We start from the raw sequence: 20401 nt of genomic DNA, 5'->3' as shown, positions 1-20401 counted from the left end.
CCAACAAGGGATCCTAGTTTGTGAACTTTTTGATGTTTGGGGGATAGACTTTATGCGACCTTTCCCTAAGTCGCATGACAACGCCCACATTCTCGTGGCGGTTGACTATGTCTCCAAATGGGTGGAGGCCGTTGCCTTGCCTTCAAACGACTCTAAGGTGGTGGAGAAATCTGTAAAAAAAACATCTTTACTCGGTTTGGAACCCCTCGAGCTATTATTAGTGACGGGGGTTTCCACTTTTGCAATCGCCAATTCAACCAACTCCTACAAAAATACGGGGTTGCACACCGAGTCTCCACGCCCTACCATCCGCAAACTAGTGGGCAAGTCGAGGTTTCTAACCGCGAACTAAAACGTATCTTGGAAAAAACGGTTAGTTCCTCTAGGAAAGACTGGAGCCTAAAGCTCGATGACGCTCTTTGGGCCTACCGTACGGCATTTAAAACGCCTATCGGGATGTCCCCTTATCGTTTAGTTTTCGGGAAATCGTGTCATTTACCGGTAGAATTGGAACATAAGGCCTACTGGGCTCTGAAATTTTTAAATTTTGATGTGTAGGCCACAGGGGAACACCGTCACCTCCAACTCAATACCCTCGATGAACTTCGTCTCGGTTCGTACGAAAATGCCAAGATTTACAAGGAACGTACGAAGAAGTGGCACGACAAGCATGTGCAAATCAGGGAGTTCAACAAAGGGGACCAAGTTCTCCTATATAATTCTCCCCTCCGTCTGTTCCCAGGAAAATTAAAAAGTTGGTGGTCGGGACCGTACACCGTTATTAACGCCCACTCCTCCGGAGCGGTCGACATCCAAGGTTCTGACAATGCAACCCACCGGGTGAACGGCCACCGTCTGAAAATATATTGTGGAGGTACTCTTCCACAACAAGGCGAAGCCACATTCCTCCAAACACTGTAAGCATGCACACATCGCGAGAAAGTCGAGCTACTCCGACTCTAAACGTACCCTCAGTTTGCGTTCCTCAAACCTTTTGTATATATGTATCATATATGTCTGTTCTTTTCCTCATAGGCACTATCTCCTTTTTCCTTTCTACCTTCTTCAACTAAAAATCAACGAAAAAACAAATCCTATTCCAATCCAAATTCCTTACGCGGGGCGTACACACCATCACGCCCCGCGCGGCCGAGTCTCTGGCACTATTTTGACAAATCACGCGAGGCGTACATACCAGTGCGCCACGCGTAGCCAAGTTTCTGATCTTTTTACTAAGTTCACATGAATGGACACGTGGGGCGCCCCTCTTACTGCGCCCCGCGTATCTGAGTCTCTGGCCAGATTTGGCTAAAAACGAACCTCCTACGCGGGGCGCCCACCTGGGCACACCTCGCGTATAACCTGACCTTCAAGGGTCCATGCAAAAAACGTCCAAAAAAACATCAAAATCAAACGCGAATACGTATCATAGGTCCCTTTCGTTGATAAATTAGTCCGGATCCATGTTTTCGTTGATAAATTAGTCCGGATTAAATTAAAGAGAGTTTAGGTTGTTTGAGAGGATTTGAAAATTCTAAAAATTGTCTAAATGGTATTTCGGTCTTTTCACAGGACAAGGGGTGAGAATTCAATGCCGGGTATATTAATTCACTATATTTTTCATGTAACTCATTTTTTAAATTTTCGAAATTTTAGGAATATTTTCTCTTTAAATAATCATTTTCTCTTTTCTAAACAAACACCCAAATAACTTGAAAATGAAAAGTTTAAAAATTATAGAGAATTCAAATATCATTTTTATCATCTCTACGACAGAGAGAGGGGGTAAAAATTAATGAACTTCTATTTGATCATTTTTTAACTGCAAAAGTCATAAAAAAAAATTAAGATCAAAGTTAAAGGACCATTAGTGTAATTTACGTTATATATTGCCAAAAAAAATATTTAGTCAACCTTCATCGCCCCACCAACCTTCCATATTTGGCAAGGGCATTTCCGTAATTTCAATTTAGTAGGGGGCATTGATGTCCAATGACAAATGTCTTCCCCTTCCTCAATCCTGACTTGGTATTAGGAGGGAAAATAGAATCAGAAAACAGGGGAAAAATCTGAAAACTCACTCTTCCCTGAAATTTCACCATTTTTGCATAACAAATTGTCTGTCAAATTCGTCGGAGAAAGCGAAAATGTCTACTCTGAAAATACCAGATGTTGTTCCTTCTCCTACTCAGGACGCTGAGAGACTCAGAAAAGCTTTTCAAGGTCTGTCCTTATTCCTCTTCTTTTTGCGATTTTCCACATGATTGAATCATCAGATCCCTCTTTTTTCTAGTTTATTATAATTTTCTATAAAATTTCATCAATCTTCGATCTAGTTCGTCAATTGATTGTAATTGTTATTTTTTGATTGATTTGTATTAGGGTTAGGGACAGATGAGGCGGCAGTTATATGGGTATTAGGACACAGAAATGTAAGTCAAAGAAAGAAGATCAGAGAGATATATCAACAGCTTTACAAGGAATCTCTCCTTGATCGCCTCAAGTCTGAGCTTTCTGGCGATTTTGAAGTATGATTTCTTCTTCATCTTTGTGTATGTTCAATGATTATCTTCTGGTTCTTTACCTAGTAAATTGGGTAAAATTCAATTCAGAGGATGTCTTTTTGGTGGGTTACTCTAAGTATTTGCTGAGTGATTTTGATTTGAAACATGATTTAGGCAAAAGTTAAGGGTGGAGATTCTGATATGATAACAGGATTTACAGGAAAACCTCAACAGACGACAACATGATTTGTACATATTATCATTTTTTGCATTTATATTGGGGGCCTAGAGGGGCCGGCTGCCGAAATCACCCCTTTTCAGGGGTGGTTTCAGCCCCTCATGTCTCTAGAAAATTGGGGTTGGGAATACAAGATAGAATAGAAGAATAAAATTATATACCAATGTGTAAAATGGGCCCATTGTATTCGGGGCTGTTTATAGGATATAATCAGGGGCATATAAGGGGGCCGGGTCCGTCCGACCACCACTATGACTATGGGTAGTTCCGGTCCTCTTTTTCCATAAAATTTAAGGATTAGTATGCTAAATTGGCGATTTGATTAAACTTTGATTAGGTATTTGATAAATTAGGTATTTGACCCAAATAAATTGGTCTAATCATGGGGCGTGCTTGTTTAGCACCCCCAAGATGGACCGAGAAGTGTTAGACACTTTCTAAATCCAAATTTTTAATTTTTTTTCTTGTCAACCCCCTAAATCCATTTTTTTTTTTTGCCTCTTAGGCCCTCTTAAATCCAAATTTCTAATCCTTTTTTTTTGCTTGTTAGACTTTCGCTGAATCCAATTTTTTTTTTTTTTATTGAACACAACTTTTTTTAGATGCTAAAAATCTTAGACACAATATAACTTAATTTTGTGAAGTTTTATATTGATACGTATATATATACCAATCTGTGTCCTTCTTTACTCTAGCATCTTGTATGACCTTCTTTACTTTCCTTTTTGCCTTTTGTACTTTTCGTAGTTCTCATCACTCCTGCATTTTCCTAATATTTTATAGGATTCTCGCTTACTCATTACTGTTTGTCGTACTTCTTTTGTCCACCAAGATGTGTCCTTACCCGGTGGCGTGCTACCTTTAGATTCCCGTAGAACTTCCTTCGCTACTTCCCTTATACTATGCTCCATCTTAGTCCATATCGAATCTATATCTAAATCCATATTACAAGTCCAAATATATTTTTTGGCCATCTCATCCACAAATTTTTGTTGATTCTCCCCTTGTAGTTTCCACCACTTAATCTTAGTCTCTACTTGTGGTGTTTGTTTTCTCATACATCTCCTACTTCGAAAGTCAAGCACCACTACTCTATATTGGGTTGTCGTACTCTCACCAGGGATCACCTTACAATCAATATAACTCTTTCTCCAAACACTCCTTACTAGGAAGAAGTCAATTTGGCTCGCATTACCGCCACTCCGATGAGTCACTAAGTGGGATGTTCTTTTCATAAACCATGTGTTCATGTACTTAAGTCATAGGCTGATGCGAATTCCAATATATGATTTCCTGCATCATTTTTATCCCAAAACCATACCCTCCATGAACACTTTCAAACCCATCTCGCCTAGAACCCACGTGTCCATTAAGATCACCACCCAATCCCATCTTTTCATCCCTAGGAACCTGTTGCACCACTTTCTCCAAGTCCTCCCAAAAGGCTTGTCTTATAGAGATATCTAATCCTATTTGTGGCGCATATGCACTTATGACATTCACAACCTCATCCTCTATCACAAGCTTAACACTCATAATTCTATCATTCTTTCTAGACACTGCTACTACATCATCAAATATTCCCGATCAATAAGAATACCTACTCCATTTCTACCCTTGTCCTTTCCTAAGTACCAAAGTTTATAACCCCAAGGAGCTATCTCTCTAGCATTGGCTCCAACCCACTTGGTTTCTTGTATGCACATTATATTTATTCTTCTCATCTTCATAACATCTACGACTTCAACTAATCTTCCTGTCAAAGAGCATATGTTCCATGTCCTAAAGCGTAACCTATTACCCCTACCGTTACCGTTACCGTGGACTAGCTTATTTACCCGCAACCCTTGCATATTTGACACCACCCCCGGTCCTGGGGTAGTGCGCCACTTCAGGGCGACGACCTAGCAACCCTTGACATTTTTCACTACACTCGGGTCTAAGAAGTGCAGCGCGTCGCTGAGTAGGGAACGCCCCCGCGATATTTGTTCATGTCATAAGATGTGGCTAAGTTTTACGCTGGCCGTCACAAACCTACCGCAACCCTCCTCCTTTGTCCGGGCTTGGGACCAGTTGTAAATGCCACCAAATGACCCTCATAGACGGAGTTTACTTCTTTTTGCAGGGAAAAGTAAAAAAAAAAAAGAAAAATTGGGTTTTGGCATGTGTTCTTGCACAATTAGCGAAACCAGGAATTTGACTTACTTCATTTGACATGTCACCAAGTCAACATGTCATGTCATCAAAAGTGAATATTTCATTTGCCCATTTTAGCAAAATCAATAAGTCAATGTACCACATAATCAAAGTTATGACACGAACACTAACACTATTAGTTAAATTTCTATCTTTTTTGCTAACTCTATAAAGTAAATGTTTTTTTTTTACAAAAAGCAATACCACATGACTTTACTTATAAATCAAAGAGTTTTATTTTTATTGTTTTAGAGGGCGAGCCTTGGCGCAACGGTAAAACGTTGTTGCTGTGTGACCAGAGGTCACGGGTTCGAGTCTTAGGAGCGGCCTCTTGCCAATTAAATTGGCAAGGGAAGGCTTGCCCCCAATACACCCTTGTGGTGGGACCCCTCCCCGGACCCTCGCTCAGCGGGGACGCGTAATGCGACCGGGCCGCCCTTTTTTTTTTTATAGTTTTTCCTTTTTTTACGCATGAAAGTGCTAATTTGGGGCTTCTAATTTTACCGCAATTTGTCAATTCTTTTGCAAACATATACTTGAGCTTGTGCTATATACTTAAGCTTTTGATGATGTGCAGAAAGCTGTCATTTTATGGACACAAGATCCCTCAGAAAGGGATGCAAGATTAGCAAATAAAGCATTGAAAGCGAAAAAGATTAGCACAAAACAACTTCGAGTGATTGTTGAGATAGCTTGTGCAACACCTCCTACTTATCTGCAGGAAGTAAGATCGACCTATTGCTCTCTTTTTGATAGCTCCATTGAAGAACATATTGCATCTGCTGTCTCTTCGCCCCTTAGAAAGGTAACCAAAGCTCACTCAGATACATGAATTCAGTAAATTGTTTGATTAGAAAAGAGAAATTGATTGTTTAGAGAGATAAATCTCGGATTGTGGTGATTTGAGAACATGGAAAACATGGTTCCATGGAAAATATGGTTCTAAACAACTTTAATTTTAGCTTAAACCACTATTTCTCCCTCGACCAATCCAATATTTGGTCACATTTGGTCCCTCATTTATCCCAATCGGTGAAGTTTCATCAAATCTGGATGAAGACTTAACAAAACTGTTATTCTATTGACACGTAGTGATATTTTGACACTTAGACTTAACAAAACTGTTATTCTATTGACACTTTTTTTTTTATAATCTATTTATTCAAATGAACTTGACATTCGACGTGTCAAGTCTATGTGACAAAAATTTCACCATTTGGGATATTCAGTGGCCAAATGTGACTGAAGAGCTAAATGACTTTAAATAGGTAAGGGCTAAATAACACTTTAATTTTTGAACTTTTACATTTTTAGGTTGTTTAGTTTCATAAGGGACTTTTATATTAATAAAGGGTAAAGTTCATGCACTTTTATATCCGGTTTTAAAGTTCATAAGCGATAAAGAAATTATGACCAAAGTTAAGGAGCCATGATTATAATTTATTCTACATGAATTAGCATTTTTATGCTTAAAATACTTTTATCGTTGCCTGCTTAGGACAATTTTACTCATAATGTCATGAATAGTACATTTGCAGGACTAATGTTTGCTACCTTTCCAATTTAAAACATTCTTGAAAGAGCCATCTCCTCAGTCATGAATCTCTCACTCTACTTATGTATCGTGTTATCATTCATTGGTAACAGATCAAAGACACATGGCTCGTGTGTATCCTATCTTATCTAGATTCTTATAACGTGTTGCCAAACAGAATTAAAAGAAAAATACCAAATATTTTGTTGAGCTTGAAGGCATTTCACCCAACTATGCAGGTGGGGTAGAATACAAAAACAAAATATTTGAAATTGAGGGACTAATGTTGACATGACAACCTTGCCAATTTAAAACATTTGGAAAGGAGCCTCTTCTTAGTTATGAATTTGTCACTTTACATATGTGTCGTATTATCACTCGTTAGTAATAAAGCAAAGACACGTGGCTCATGTGGGTCCCATATTATCTAGACATTCTGTCGACCTTGAAAGCATTTCATCCCCAACATTCCAAACCAACATATACTACTACTGCAGAATAATAAAAAAAAAAGAGCGGCCCGGTCGCATTACGCGTCCCCGCTGAGCGAGGGTCCGGGGAGGGGTCCCACCACAAGGGTGTATTGGGGGCAAGCCTTCCCTTGCCAATTTAATTGGCAAGAGGCCGCTCCTAAGACTCAAACCCGTGACCTCTGGTCACACGGCAACAACGTTTTACCGTTGCGCCAAGGCTCGCCCTCATACTACTACTGCAGAATATAAAAACAAAATATTTGAATTCAATTAATGATGTTTAAAATTGGCCTACGTTATCATTCGCCAACATTCAGCTCTCAGTTATACCGTATATGGCGTTAGAAAAAAATTTGCTATTGACCGACAATGATAAAAGTATTTTTATACTTTATCCCGAAATTAACTAACTAATGGCTGAAACATGAAAGACCCTTATTAAACTTACCAAGAAGACATTATTTACAAGTAAAACTAGTTTTTGCTTTGCATTTCACAGCTTTTGGTGGGTTTAGTAAGCTCTTTTAGGTTCAATAAAGAAGTTGTAGACCCATACCTAGCCATGGAAGAGGCAGAGAAATTGCACGAAGCCATCAAAACGAAGAAACTAGATGATGATGATTTAGTGTTTGTGCTAAGCACAAGGAGCTTATATCAGATCCGAGCAACTTTCGAATCCTATAAGCAAAAATTTGGATCTTCTATTGATCAGGTTCAACATCCACACTTTAGCTAGCTAAGATATATTCTCTTTGTTTCATAATAAATGTCTTTGTAGAGATTTTTTGTTTATTTCATAATGCATGACGTTTTGATTCAATGGATACACATTAATTGGTTTTTACTAAACATACTCGTAAAAAAAGTTAACTTATTATTTTGAGATTAGATAAAACTTTATTAGTTGATGCAATTAATTTATGGGTAAAAAGCTTTTTTACTTAAAACTAATTACATTTTTTTTTCAAGTGAGAAGTACAAAAAAAAAATGCAAGAGGTGTGGTTTAAAAGGTTGCGAATAGAAGACTGCTATGTTTTATTTACAAAACAAAGTATTTTCAATTATACTTTTAAGTTCTGATTACAACTAATGACATTTTTATCTTAAAAAAAATTATTCTTGCATATCGACAAAACACAGCTTCCTAAATCGAAACCATAAATCATATGATGGATATTTTAGGTTTTTACTAAATTGACAGTTTATGAACTAAATTTATATTTAAATTCATTTTACACACTGCAATAGACATTTTATGTTTTTACTAAATTTATAGTTTATGAACTAAATTTATATTTAAATTCATTTTAGACAGCTGCAATTCGATTTTGGAGCCTATATGATGGACATTTTTCATTTTTTACTAAAATTTACAATTTATAAACTAAATTGATATTTATGTTCATTTTACAAAGCTGCAATTCAATTTTAGAGTCTGTATTTTGTCAATGTTTAATGTAATTTAAAATAAAAATCAACATGCTCTTGATTGTAATCAGAACTTAATAGTGTAATTTCAAGTACTTTATCTTGTAAAAAAAAAACATACTGTATACCTCTATTTGTAAACTTTTTAACCATAAATCTCTGCTTGCAAATAGGGCAAAACAGAGTTTTTTTTTTTTTTTTAGTACTTTGCACCTTTTCTAATTCTTGTACATTAACTTTTTTTCTAATTCTTGTATATTAACCTTAAAAGATGTGTAACAGAGAATATCTATTTTCCTTAGAAATTGTCTTATTTGCTCTCTTGTTGCTCAATTTTCCTATTAGGACTTAACGAGTTGTGGAGATGGTGATCTACAATCCCTATTGAAAGTGGTGGTTTTGAGCATCGAGTCCCCTACGAAATATTTTGCTGAGGTGATTTAGTTCCCATGTTGCATAGGAATGCCATGAAACCTTAAATTCTTAATGAGTTAACCATTGAAACCTTAAATTCTTAATGAGTTAACCATTGCTGTCTAACTTTGGTTTCATCCATGTCCTTTTATCCGAAAACTAGCAAACACATTCGCGGAAGATACCACATGAATGATATATCATCAAAATATCTCCAGGAGTTAGGACTTTTTCCATCAAAATTTTCTACATGGAGAAAAAAAGTTAAGTTTTTCGTTTCCATGTGGAAATTTTGATGACATGTCGTCTATGTGTGGTATATCTCCATCGAATGTGTTTGATGATTTCCGAACAAGATAACCAGCGGTGAACCAAAGACTATTCTTTTATAAGAATTTTAGGTTTGCGGTATCTTTGTTTTATTTTTGATAGTTGGTGAACTAGTAAGCACCGACACAGGTACCGGTACCCGTGCGGGTGAGGCAACCAACTTTTATATATATATATACTGATATTTTTAGGAGGTTAATGTACGATTGTCGGACATTTCGGAAACATGCACCTGGCACTCCAAAACAAGTGTCCCCTCTTTCATTTTTTCTCTTTTTAATATGGGGACACATCGAGGACACGGCTTCTGAGTAAATCAAGTAGAATATAAGGGTTCTTTTAATAATTTTACAAAAACAAAACGGTTTGTATATGAAAAAAAATGATAAATCAAAATCCATAGAAAATAATATAGTAACCCTCCATTTGTCAGAGATTAATATAAGATCTGCAATTGATCCTTAACTATCAGATTGAGCTGTTGGTTAAAACGGTTACATGACACGGTATTAGAACCTCTTGCACCAAATGATGGAGGGTATGGGGACAGCATACTACTCCCTTATCTTAATCAGACAAAAAGAAGACGCTAAGCACTATAGGAAAATGAAGAGATAAGTTACTCCTACTAGAAAGGAAAGGGATCTAGATCAATTCTTAATTACCATTTTAGGCTAGTCTGATTTCGAAGCTATGAATCCAGCTTAACTTCTCTATCGAGGGAATCTTGACAACCTCATTAATTTGTGAGATTAAAAATACATGGCAGGTTAAACCATAAATAACATCTATAATAAGTTATTAATTCATCAAAAAGAAACATTTAATATTCTTTTCTTCATATTTTGATTTTTCTTTTTTTAGGGTTTAGTGTCCGAGAAGTGATATTAAAAAAAAAAATTATTTTGGAGTGTAGGGCGCAATCTCTGCCAATGTCCTTGAAGTGTTCAACACTTGTATGTTAACCTCCTAGAAGTGTCAGTGCTTCCTAGTTAAAGGACCATGGATATAATTAACTCTTTATATATTTTTCGACCTTTTTGTTTTACTATGGAAAATGAGAAGAATGTAAATAAAAGTAACTCAATCCCAAAGAGGAAGATTATCTCACATATATGAGGAGTCATATAGCTCTTTAATTAAGCAATGTGGTGTATCTAACACACTCCCTCACTCTCAAACCAATTGCAACATAAAACATGTACCCATGAAGTTCGTGACATTTTGCTTCATGCTCCATATGGTTATGGACGTGAGGGGTGTGTTACATATCCCACACTGCTTAATTGAGAAGTTACATGGCTCTTTAAATATGCGACACAATCCTCCTCTTTTGAGGTACATTTCAAAATGAGATAGATCTTCTTTTACATGGTATCAAACCTTTTGTATTCAACATTGTAATACCCATAGATATTTGTTTTACATATAGTATTTCCATATGGTTCTTCGCATTAGAGGGGTGTGTTGGACGTCCCACATTGAATAAATAGGGACTTATATAGCTCTTTATATATCATTTTCTCTCTCATAACCAGCCAACATTCATATACTCTCAAAACCAAAAACTTCAATAATTAAAGTTGTTTAGAATATCATTTCGATCAACTTTACAATGGAGGGTTATATGTTATTGGAGTAATCAAAGGTTAAGAGAATTTGATGTTAATGGTAATAGAACCAACCGAACTAAAAGCTTGAATTGATAGTTAAAGGTCCATTCATATTAATATTGGACACACCCTCGCACACGAATCCCAACACTTAAAGTGTGAACAACATAGGTTCATCTCACCGTGTGTTGAAATTAAATCAACAAAAACCATAAAGGAAGTAGGGTAAATAATTTATTAGTACTTACGTTTTTACCTAACACATTGTTTAGTCCTCGTATTTCAATAATATACATTGTTTAGTCCTTAACTTTTGCTCTATCCAACAATTTAGTCCTTCGAATATTTGAATTATTAAACAGTTTAGTCCCTTATAGACTAAACTATTGAATAGAGCAAAAGTTAAAAAACTAAATACTGCATTATTAAAATACTAGGACTAAACAGTGTATTAAGTAAAAAATTAGGGCTGTAAATGAGCTGAGCCGCTCATGAGCAGCTCGGTGGTCGGCTCAATAAAAGCTCGGCTCGACTCGGTTCGATTTGTAAACGAGCTGCTCGTGAGCACGATTTATTGGCTCGGTTCGTAAATGAGCCGAGCTTGAGTTCGAAAGCTCGCGAGCAGGCTCTGTTAGAATATTTATGAACAAATTTTAGTTTGTGTTAGTTAACAAATATCTAAACTTAATATTATTTCATTTGCTACTAGATGAGCTCGTTCATAAACATAATAAATGATTAATAGACGAACTATTTGTAAATATCTTGTTTATTTATTCACGAACTTTGTTTGTGAGTTTGTTTATGTACACAATTAAAGAGCTATTTGCAAGCAAACGTCATAAATATAATTAACGATTTACTCACAAATAATTCGTGGTTAGATAATTTTCTTAATGAACCAAGTGCAAAGACGATTTTGGGCTCGAAGCTCGCTCGTGCTCATTTATTTTCTAATGAGCTGAGCTTGAGCGGACCAAAGCTCGGCTCGGCTTGATTACAATCCTAGTAAAAATGCAGAGAATAATAAATTATTCACCCAAGAAAGTAAGACAAAGTTGATTGGTCATTGGTGTAATCTACCCTGTACATAATGCAATCCTCCTTGTTTGAGATACATTTTTAGACGAGTTAGGCTTTTGTTTTACGAACAAATGACAAAAACAAATAATAATCTAAGAATGGTTAAACTGTTGGCAGGTGATTAGAAAATCTATCATAGGCATTGGGACAGATGAAGATGCATTAACTAGAACTATTGTAGCTCGGTCAGAAATCGACATGATAGATATCAAAGAAGAGTACTTGAACACCTTCAAAACTAGCATTGAGCAAGCTGTTACTGGTGATACTTCAGGGGATTATCAAAGTTTCTTGATGACCTTACTTGGTGCAAAAATGTGATTCACAACACAACACTTTGTGTTTAATATCTTCAATACATTTAAGTGAAAAACATTAGAGATTGTTGATTATCAAATTGATGTTATTGATACTGGTTTGATGTGATCCTAATTTGATGACTAATTTGTGCATAAATATCATATTCCTTAGTCAATTTGATTTGTTTGTGGAGATGTTTATTCCATGATCGGTCTAATTCTAATTGTTTTGTTTCCAATCAAATGTGTCCAAGTGGCAGTTCGTTCTATTGAGATATTCACAACCATGTAGCACTAGTTTGATATGTTTTCTCAGAACCTAAAAGCACTTTTTCCAATTAAAAGTAGTGTTTGATAAAAGCAAAAGTGGTTAGGAAATTTTTTTAGCTTTTGAGAAAAGTACTTTCAGAACTTATCAAGATATTTAAATCTTTTTGGATAGAAATACTCCTAACTTTCAATATAAAATAATATTTTTTTTTCTATTTCTAAATTGTTCGAACTTTTTTATCATATATTTTCCAAACGCAGCTTTTTTCCATAGCACTTTTCATAGCAACACTTTCTCTCACAACAGGTTTTATTGGCCGCATTGGTGTCAAATTGCCTCTTGGTAGTTGGTTCAAATGAACATGAACAGTTAACGAGCTAGAATTCCAAATTTGATTATTCCAAATTTGAAAGTGCAATTGCAATAAGGTTGTCTAGAATTACTCTTTTCAAAGTAGATTTCGGCAGTAGGAGATGCAATAGACCTATATGCATCCCTCTCTCTCCGCCTATGATCATTAGATGGTTGTGGTAGATCGGAACTGATATAAGCAAGCTCGGTTGAACAAACATGGGGGACAAATTTTGTTTAACATAAATGCTATTTGAAAGAGGTAATCATTTCCAGTAATAACCGAGCTAGAATTCCAAATCTTAGAATGTAATCGCAACATTTCCAAACTATCTTGGTCTCTTTCAATGGGCCGTCTAGAACCACTCTTTTCAAGCTGGAATTCGGCGGTATGAGATGCAATAGACCCCTTATGAATCCCTCTCTCTCTCTCTGATTCACCATATGGTTATAGTATGTCGGACCAATGTAGACGAGCTCGGTTGAACAAATATGGGGGACAGATTTTGTATAACAGACGCACTATTTGAAAATAGTAACCATAGCGACAAAAATAGGGCTAGAATTTCATACTATATATCTTGATCTCCACGTGGAGGGCCGCCTTGAACAACTCCTTCCAGAGTGGATTTCCGCAGCTAGGATGCAATGACCCCATCCACTGCCCTCCATCCGCCTCTGATTACCAAATGGTTGTGGTTGGTTGGGAACCGATGTAGGTGAGCTCAACACTCCTAGACTATATTGGTCTCTTTCCACGTGGACGGCTTCTTTGGCGGGTTGGTTCCTCTGTCGTTGCCGGGGAGCTCTTGGCGAGGAGACCTTAGGATAAGTTGCTAAAACAAAGGGGAGAGGAGGACCGACCCGTTCAGTAAAATTCCAAAGAAAGACTGTTGGCAGCAGAGCATGTGGAGGCCCATCTTTGGCCCTCTTCAAAAGGAAATTCGGGGCGGGGTTAAGCTCAGCAGAGGGTTCGAGAATAGGGTAGGGTCCTGTCCTAAGGATCTAAGAAAAGAGTTCCAAACCTTTATGCATACACCTCCGTATAAGTGCTGCGTACAAGTTCCGGCCGTGGGAAAAATCAAACCAACGCTCACATCACAGTAGTAGTAGCGCCTAAAGGCCGTAAGTCGGAGAGTGGCCATAAGACTCTTACTTACTTTCACATCTCCCTCTCAGAATGACCCCATACACTGCCCTCCATCCACCTCTGATTACCATATGGCTATGGTAGCTCTGGACCGGTGTAGGCGAGCTCAGGACTCCCAAACTATCCTTATTTCTTTCCACATGGAGGCCCGCCTTGAACCACTCCTTTCAAAGTGGATTTCCGCATCGAGGATGCAATAACCCCATACGCCGCCCTCCCTCGGCCGCCTCTAATTACCAGATCCTTGTGGTAGGTCGGGAACCGAACCGATGTAGGCGATCCGATTAAACAAACATAAAAGGCTAATTCTGTATAAAAGAAGCACTCTAATTTGAAAAGATTCTTTAAATTAAAATGTACCTTAAATCCAAATTCAATTTATTCAAGTATTTCTACTCATACAAATTCAAAACCACATGTCAAACAAATTACAAAAAGGAAAAAAAAAAAAAAACAATGCATTCCACCCAAATTTTACACTCATTCAATTAAAAAAAAATCCCCCAAATTTCAATATCTTTTAGAATTAGTTCTTCTCTCCTGTTAACAGAGCCAGCAAGAAATCCTTGTAGTTTCCTTTTGCAATGGATTCAATTTTCTCAGATAAAGAAACTCCATATACGCTCTGGTATTGTTCTGTAAGCGCTTTCAAATCCGCGTCTGCTTGTGTTATAATCACTCGTGTTAGAGCGTTTTTAGCGCTGCTATCTGCATCAGGTTTCATCGCCTCATCCAGTACCTGATAAAGGGTTTATGCAAATATATAAAAACAAGCTCATTTCAGAAGTTTTGAGTGTTGTTTTAAGGAGTTTCTATATTAAGCACCCGTCTTCCACGTCACTTGGAGGACCCCCAATTTACATTTGGACACGTATATTACGCCCCTTCTTATAATATGTGTGGGTCCACATTACACATGGAAAAATATGTCTGGGAGGTCTTCCATTTGACATAAAAAACCGGGTGTTCCTAATAATTTCCCTGTTTTAAGAGAGTTGAAATTAGTACCTTGATGAAATATGTCTGTGGTGTAGTCAAGCATTGAATTATCTCCTTTAAGATCAAGTCAGTAGCTTCAAGATCCTGAAGAAAAAATTTAGACCGTAAATTCAAATCCGAAACAAGATATATTTCTACGTGTGTAAATGTTGAGCTAGATTTCGGTTAATAAATGTGAAGTAAAAATCTCATTTTTTGAGCTAGCTTTTGCGGTGAGAAGGCCTAGCACCCAATACTGGTATCAGAGCCCATGGTTATAGCATATCTACCATACCAGGAGATTGCTGTTGTCCGGACCTTAGCCCAAGGTTGTTACGTTTTCGCACATATTTGTGCAAAAGACAAGTGTTCGGTTGATAAGTGTGAGGGAAAAAATTCGTCGTTTTGAGCTAATGCATAGGGTGAAACGGCGCAATAGCATCCAACACTGGTATCAGGGTCCATGGTTACAACATGTCCACCCGATTATTGATGTTTGTGGGGTAAATTGCACCAATGGTTACTGAAGTTTGGGATCGGTTTCTAAAAGGTCACTGAATTTAACTTTGATTTTATTTCAAAAAAGTTATTCCAACCAATTCATACAGAAAACATTACTGGTATATTAACGTGACAACCAAGTTGGAAAGAACTTTGCTATATATATCATAACAGTTGAATTGAATTAAGTAAATAAAAATATATTTATTTTGCTGACGCATGATAGTTTCAAACAATTGAATTAAGTAACTAGTAAATATAATTTTTATTTTTTTGCTGTCATCTCACTGACATATCATATGTAAGAGTCAATCATTTTGAACGTGATTCAGGTGATTTTTTCGGTTTGAAATTGCCTGAATGATTTTATAGAATTAAAAAAAGAAAATTCAATAACTTTCTTAAAACAAAATGAAATTCAGTAACTTTTTTGAAAGCAACTTCAAACTTCACTGAACATCGGTGCAATCAACACCCTAACATCGGTCAATACCCGATTAACACGATACGATTGACACAATAATCATTTTTCTAGCATTTATAACATATAAAACCATATCGAACATATATATGAGACAACACGATTTTGACACGAAACACGAAATTGCCACCTCTAAATGAGATTATTGGGTTTTCGCACAGTAAACAAGTGTGACGGAGAAATCTCGTCCTTTTAACTAGATTCTGATAGCACCCAACATTAAAAGCTATAACATATTGATGAGAAGAAATATTACCTCATTGATGTTTTTGCCAGAAACATCCTTATAGTAATTATTGCAGATTGACTTAATAAGGGATTTGCTTCTTGTTGTTAGAATTCTTACAACCTCATCATCCTCAATTGGGTTTTTCTTATCACCATTTTTAATAGCATTAGCAAGTATTTTAGCTTCAGATTTTGCAATGTCTTCCTTCACTTTTGGCCCCTCATACCTATATGCACTTACAAGAGCAACCAAGAGCTGTTCACAACATTCAAAAAAGAAATAAATTAGACCCCTGTGAGACAATTTCTGACACGAAAACATAATTTAGAGAGAAAACCCGACTGACATGACACGATTAATAAGATTATCATCTTTCTTGAATCTATATCAATAGGTAATTACATTAAACATATATATACGTAGAGCTGGGTTGGACTTATAAATGAGCCGGGGTTGAGCACGATTCACAAATTATTATATGGGTTACAATTTCTAACACGATAACATAATTTACAGAAAAAGCTCGACGGACATGACATCATTAACAAGATTATCAGCTTTTTCGTATCTATATCAATTTATAATCATATGGAATATATGATTATAAATCATATGTAGGGCTGTAAATGAGTCGAGCTGCTCATGAGCGGCTTGCAAGTTCGGCTCGATAAAAGCTCGAATGTGTTCGACTCGATTTATAAACGAGCTGAGCTTGAGCATGATTTTGAAGCTTGATCCGTAAAGGAGTCGAGCTTGAGCATGGTGAAACTTGGCTCGAAAGCTTGCGAGCATGCTCGATTATAAACTCGTGAACAAGCTCGTGAGCAACCCGACTAAAAAGACAAGATTAACAAGATTATCATCTTTCTTGTATCTATATCAATTTATAATCATTTGAAACATATACATAACATAATACGATTATCATATGTAGCACTATAAATGAGCCAAACCACTCTTGAGTGGCATAGTATTCGGCTCGATATAAACTCGACCATATTCAACTCGATTTATAAACGAGCCGAGTTTGAGCACAATTTTGAGGCTCGATTTATAAACGAGCGGATCTTGAGCACCATGAAACTTGGTTTGAAATCTCGCGGGTAAGCTCCGTTATAGGTTCGTGAACAAACTCGAGTGTAATGTTCATGAACAGCCTCGTGAGCAAACTCGGTTCCATTGTTTTTTTAAAATAATAGTACTTCTATAAAGGGAGAAATATAAAACTATTTTTTATGTGAACAAAGCTCGTAACTTGTTCGCAAGCAAAGCTCATGAACACAATTAACAAGATACTCGTAAACAAATAAACAAGCTGCTCATAAGCAACTCAAAATCAGATAATTTTGTTAATGAACCAAGCTCGAACACGATGTTCAACTCAAGTTCGAACTCATCCATTATCTACTGAGCCAAGCATAAGCAAGTCAACTCGTCTCAATTACAACCCTAATCATATAGTAACCCGTACAGAAAATATGTTACCTTCCGTTCGCTGCCGGTAACGCAGGTGGCGACATCTTCTTCAATGGAATGATCAAATAGAGAATGATAAGCTTTCCTAGCTCCTAGAAGACCTTCAGATGATCTGGTGCATGAAACCTCAACAATCACACCATAAGAATTTGGACCTTCCTTCAACGCCTCATTTAGCAAACGAGCATCTCTTTCCCATGGATGCATAGTCCATAGCACCATAGAATTCTAAACAATCATACCAAGGAAGTTACTGGTTAATATTATGGATAAAAACAAGTTAATAATGTAGTTAAATTTATCTAGATCATCGGTTAATTTTTGACAGGGTTAATTTTTTGTACGGGTTTTTGTTGATTTGGTCTTTAGTGTTAAAATAAGGGTTCTTTAGACAAAATTCATAAATATAATGATATTTATTGTTTAATCAATCTTCATATTTTAATTAGTGATATATCAAAAATAGAAATCTTTCTTGGAAATGTCAAATTTCTAAGTGGGTTAGTTAGTGAAATGGGCATATAAATTCGTTAACTACCTATTTAACATAATTCATAATATTTTTTTACAAACTTGTAAATAATTTATAAAATTTGAATTCCTATGTAAATTCCCCTTAAAATAATGTAAAATTCGGAATTTTTATGTTACGAAATAAAGTTTAGGAGTTATAATATTAGTGATGTTATAGTTCGAGCGTCGGGAATGTTGTCAAGGTCATCATTGTTAATTTTATAAAATTTCATTGGTTTGTCATTTAAATTTAGAAAATATGCAAAGAAAAATCTTTTGTTTTTGTGATTAATTTTTTTAAAATTATATATGCTTTACACCGTTAGCAAAAAAAAAAAAAAACTTTTTCCCACGTCATTAAATCGACATGACACATTATCAAGCCAACATGTCACGTCAAAAAATGTTATTTCTTCATTGTACCACATCATTGAAGTTAACATGCAACATTATCAAGTCAATATATCACATAAAAAAAGATCGTTTTTGAATGTGTAACCCTTTTTAAAAAAAATACCACATTAGTTTACTAAAATAAAAGAAAACACATTTTTTTTAACTTTTCCCTTAATTTTATGGTGATATAAAGTCCATTTATATTAAAAAAAAACAGATAATTTACATTCATGACCCTTAAATTTTATACTTATTTTCATTATGACTCATCAACTTTAAAATTAAAAATTATAGCTCATAAATTTTGATTTTACTAACATAATGTATCGCTTCACCACTGATCAACATAGCCACCGTAATAACATGTAACCCTCCATTTTAAATTTAATGGAAATGATATTCTAAACATCTTTAATTCTCCAAATTTTTTTATTTGAGATCATTTAGACATTGTTCAGTTACGAGAAAAAAAATAGTTGTTTAGAGGAAAATCTAAAATGATCGTTTCATAAGAATGTTATTCTAAACAACTTTAATTTTTAAAATTTTAATTTTGAGATCGGCAATAATCATTTTTACTTGGTAAATTGCAAAAAGAGTCATTATGTTAGCAAATGCAAAGTTCAGGGATCGTAATGTTCAATTTTGAAGTTCAGGGTCCACAAAGATAAATGTGAATTCTAAGGGCCATAAGTGTAATTTACCCATATAGCAACCATTTCCCAACAAAAATGACTGAATTTCAGCAAGAATGAGTTTAGTTTAGTTGAAATTTTTAAAAATCAAAATTAAGTGTAAATAAAAAGAAAGAAATCAGGCTTAATACATTCTCCGCCCCTGAACTTATTCCAAAATTTCAACTGAACCCTGAAGAACTTTAAAAATATTCTATCGACTTCCTATATCTTTTTTAACTGAACAATTAACACCTAAAATGCAGTAAGGAGAGATTTTGAAAAACTTAAAACATGTACATTTAAATAAGTTTAGGGGTTTAGTAAATCACTTTAATAAGTAAATTCAGGGAGGTAAATAGAATTTCTTCAAAGTAAAAGGATCAGTTGACTTGTTTTAGAGAAGTACAAGGACTAAACATGTATTAAGCCAAGAAATTAACATAAAACACACCTCAAATCTGACAAACTCATTCCGGAGAAGATGGACTCGCCGATCATCCCACCGTTCAAAAGACCTTTCTTCATCTTCAATGAAGAAACTAGGGCTCCGTTTTCTGAAAGATGTTCTATGTTCAGCATGAGATTTCCCCAATGTTGAAATTAACAGCTTCTCATCAACTCCAAGTCCTTCTGCAATCACGATTTCAGATAAAATTGGGTGATTAATTAATTAATTAACTGAATCGCTAATTCACAGAAAAAATTGACCGGAAAAGTTATCGCCGGAAAAAGGAAATGAGGAGGAGAATGTTGACCTGAAAAAGCTCTGGTGAGAGCTTCGACTTCTTCGAATTGAGCCATTTGTTGTTATTATTCTTCTGGGTTTTGGAGTTTTTCTAATGGTGGAATGAGAGAGATGTAATTCCATCTTTATATAGTATGTTGAGGAGGGTATTTCTGTCATTGAAATTGTAAGGGTAGTTTAGGAAATTTTGACGGTTAAGGAAACATTTTTTGGTTACAACTTACAACTGTTTATGAAACATGAATGTGAATAATAAGGATGAATTAAAAATAAATAAATAAGGTGTAAATTTATTTCATTTCTATAAAAAAAAATATTAGATTTATCAGGTAAGTAATTAAATAATTACAATCTAGAAGTAAATCGGAAAAGTTTGAATCTATATTTTTAATATTATAGATCGTGATAGAGTAATAATACACAGTGATTAAAGTTGTTTTGGGCACAACGGTAAGAAACACACTCTATCTAGAATGATTTCATAGTTTTTTTTTTACCTAGAAATGACTTAATGATCTTT

General features: G+C 35.6%; 2 protein-coding genes across 2 annotated transcripts; one reads left to right on the top strand and one right to left on the bottom strand.

Annotated features, from left to right (window-relative positions):
• Window positions 1–2036: 2036 nt before the first annotated feature.
• On the top strand, window positions 2037–12302 carry LOC136223376 (annexin D3-like). Its single transcript, XM_066011330.1, has 6 exons — window positions 2037–2223; window positions 2383–2528; window positions 5516–5743; window positions 7445–7657; window positions 8720–8809; window positions 11932–12302. Exons 1-6 carry the CDS (start codon window positions 2148–2150, stop codon window positions 12133–12135), a joined length of 957 nt encoding a protein of 318 aa, XP_065867402.1. The 5' UTR covers window positions 2037–2147; the 3' UTR covers window positions 12136–12302.
• A 1944-nt stretch (window positions 12303–14246) lies between these two features.
• On the bottom strand, window positions 14247–19980 carry LOC136224029 (annexin D4-like). Its single transcript, XM_066012241.1, has 6 exons — window positions 19892–19980; window positions 19588–19766; window positions 17560–17778; window positions 16102–16329; window positions 14894–14968; window positions 14247–14624 (listed from the first exon to the last, which is right to left on the bottom strand). The coding sequence occupies exons 1-6, from the start codon at window positions 19935–19937 to the stop codon at window positions 14412–14414; spliced, it is 960 nt and encodes a 319-aa protein (XP_065868313.1). The 5' UTR covers window positions 19938–19980; the 3' UTR covers window positions 14247–14411.
• Between the last annotated feature and the right edge of the window lie 421 nt (window positions 19981–20401).

Source organism: Euphorbia lathyris, chromosome 3 (assembly GCF_963576675.1).
Source record: "Euphorbia lathyris chromosome 3, ddEupLath1.1, whole genome shotgun sequence".
In the NCBI taxonomy this organism is placed as follows: Eukaryota; Viridiplantae; Streptophyta; class Magnoliopsida; order Malpighiales; family Euphorbiaceae; genus Euphorbia; species Euphorbia lathyris.
The sequence above is the reverse complement of the archived record's forward strand: the minus strand, read 5'-3'. Positions and strand labels throughout refer to the sequence as shown.

Coding starts and splice junctions, on each gene's coding strand:
- LOC136224029 (XM_066012241.1), bottom strand. CDS start 19,937: ATGGCTCAATTCGAAGAAGTCGAAGCTCTCACCAGAGCTTTTTCAG. Junction 19,767..19,891: donor TCTCACCAGAGCTTTTTCAG/GTCAACATTCTC, acceptor TCGTGATTGCAG/AAGGACTTGGAGTTGATGAG. Junction 16,330..17,559: donor TTACCGGCAGCGAACGGAAG/GTAACATATTTT, acceptor TGTTGTGAACAG/CTCTTGGTTGCTCTTGTAAG.
- LOC136223376 (XM_066011330.1), top strand. CDS start 2,148: ATGTCTACTCTGAAAATACCAGATGTTGTTCCTTCTCCTACTCAGGAC. Junction 5,744..7,444: donor TCTCTTCGCCCCTTAGAAAG/GTAACCAAAGCT, acceptor TGCATTTCACAG/CTTTTGGTGGGTTTAGTAAG. Junction 8,810..11,931: donor CTACGAAATATTTTGCTGAG/GTGATTTAGTTC, acceptor AACTGTTGGCAG/GTGATTAGAAAATCTATCAT.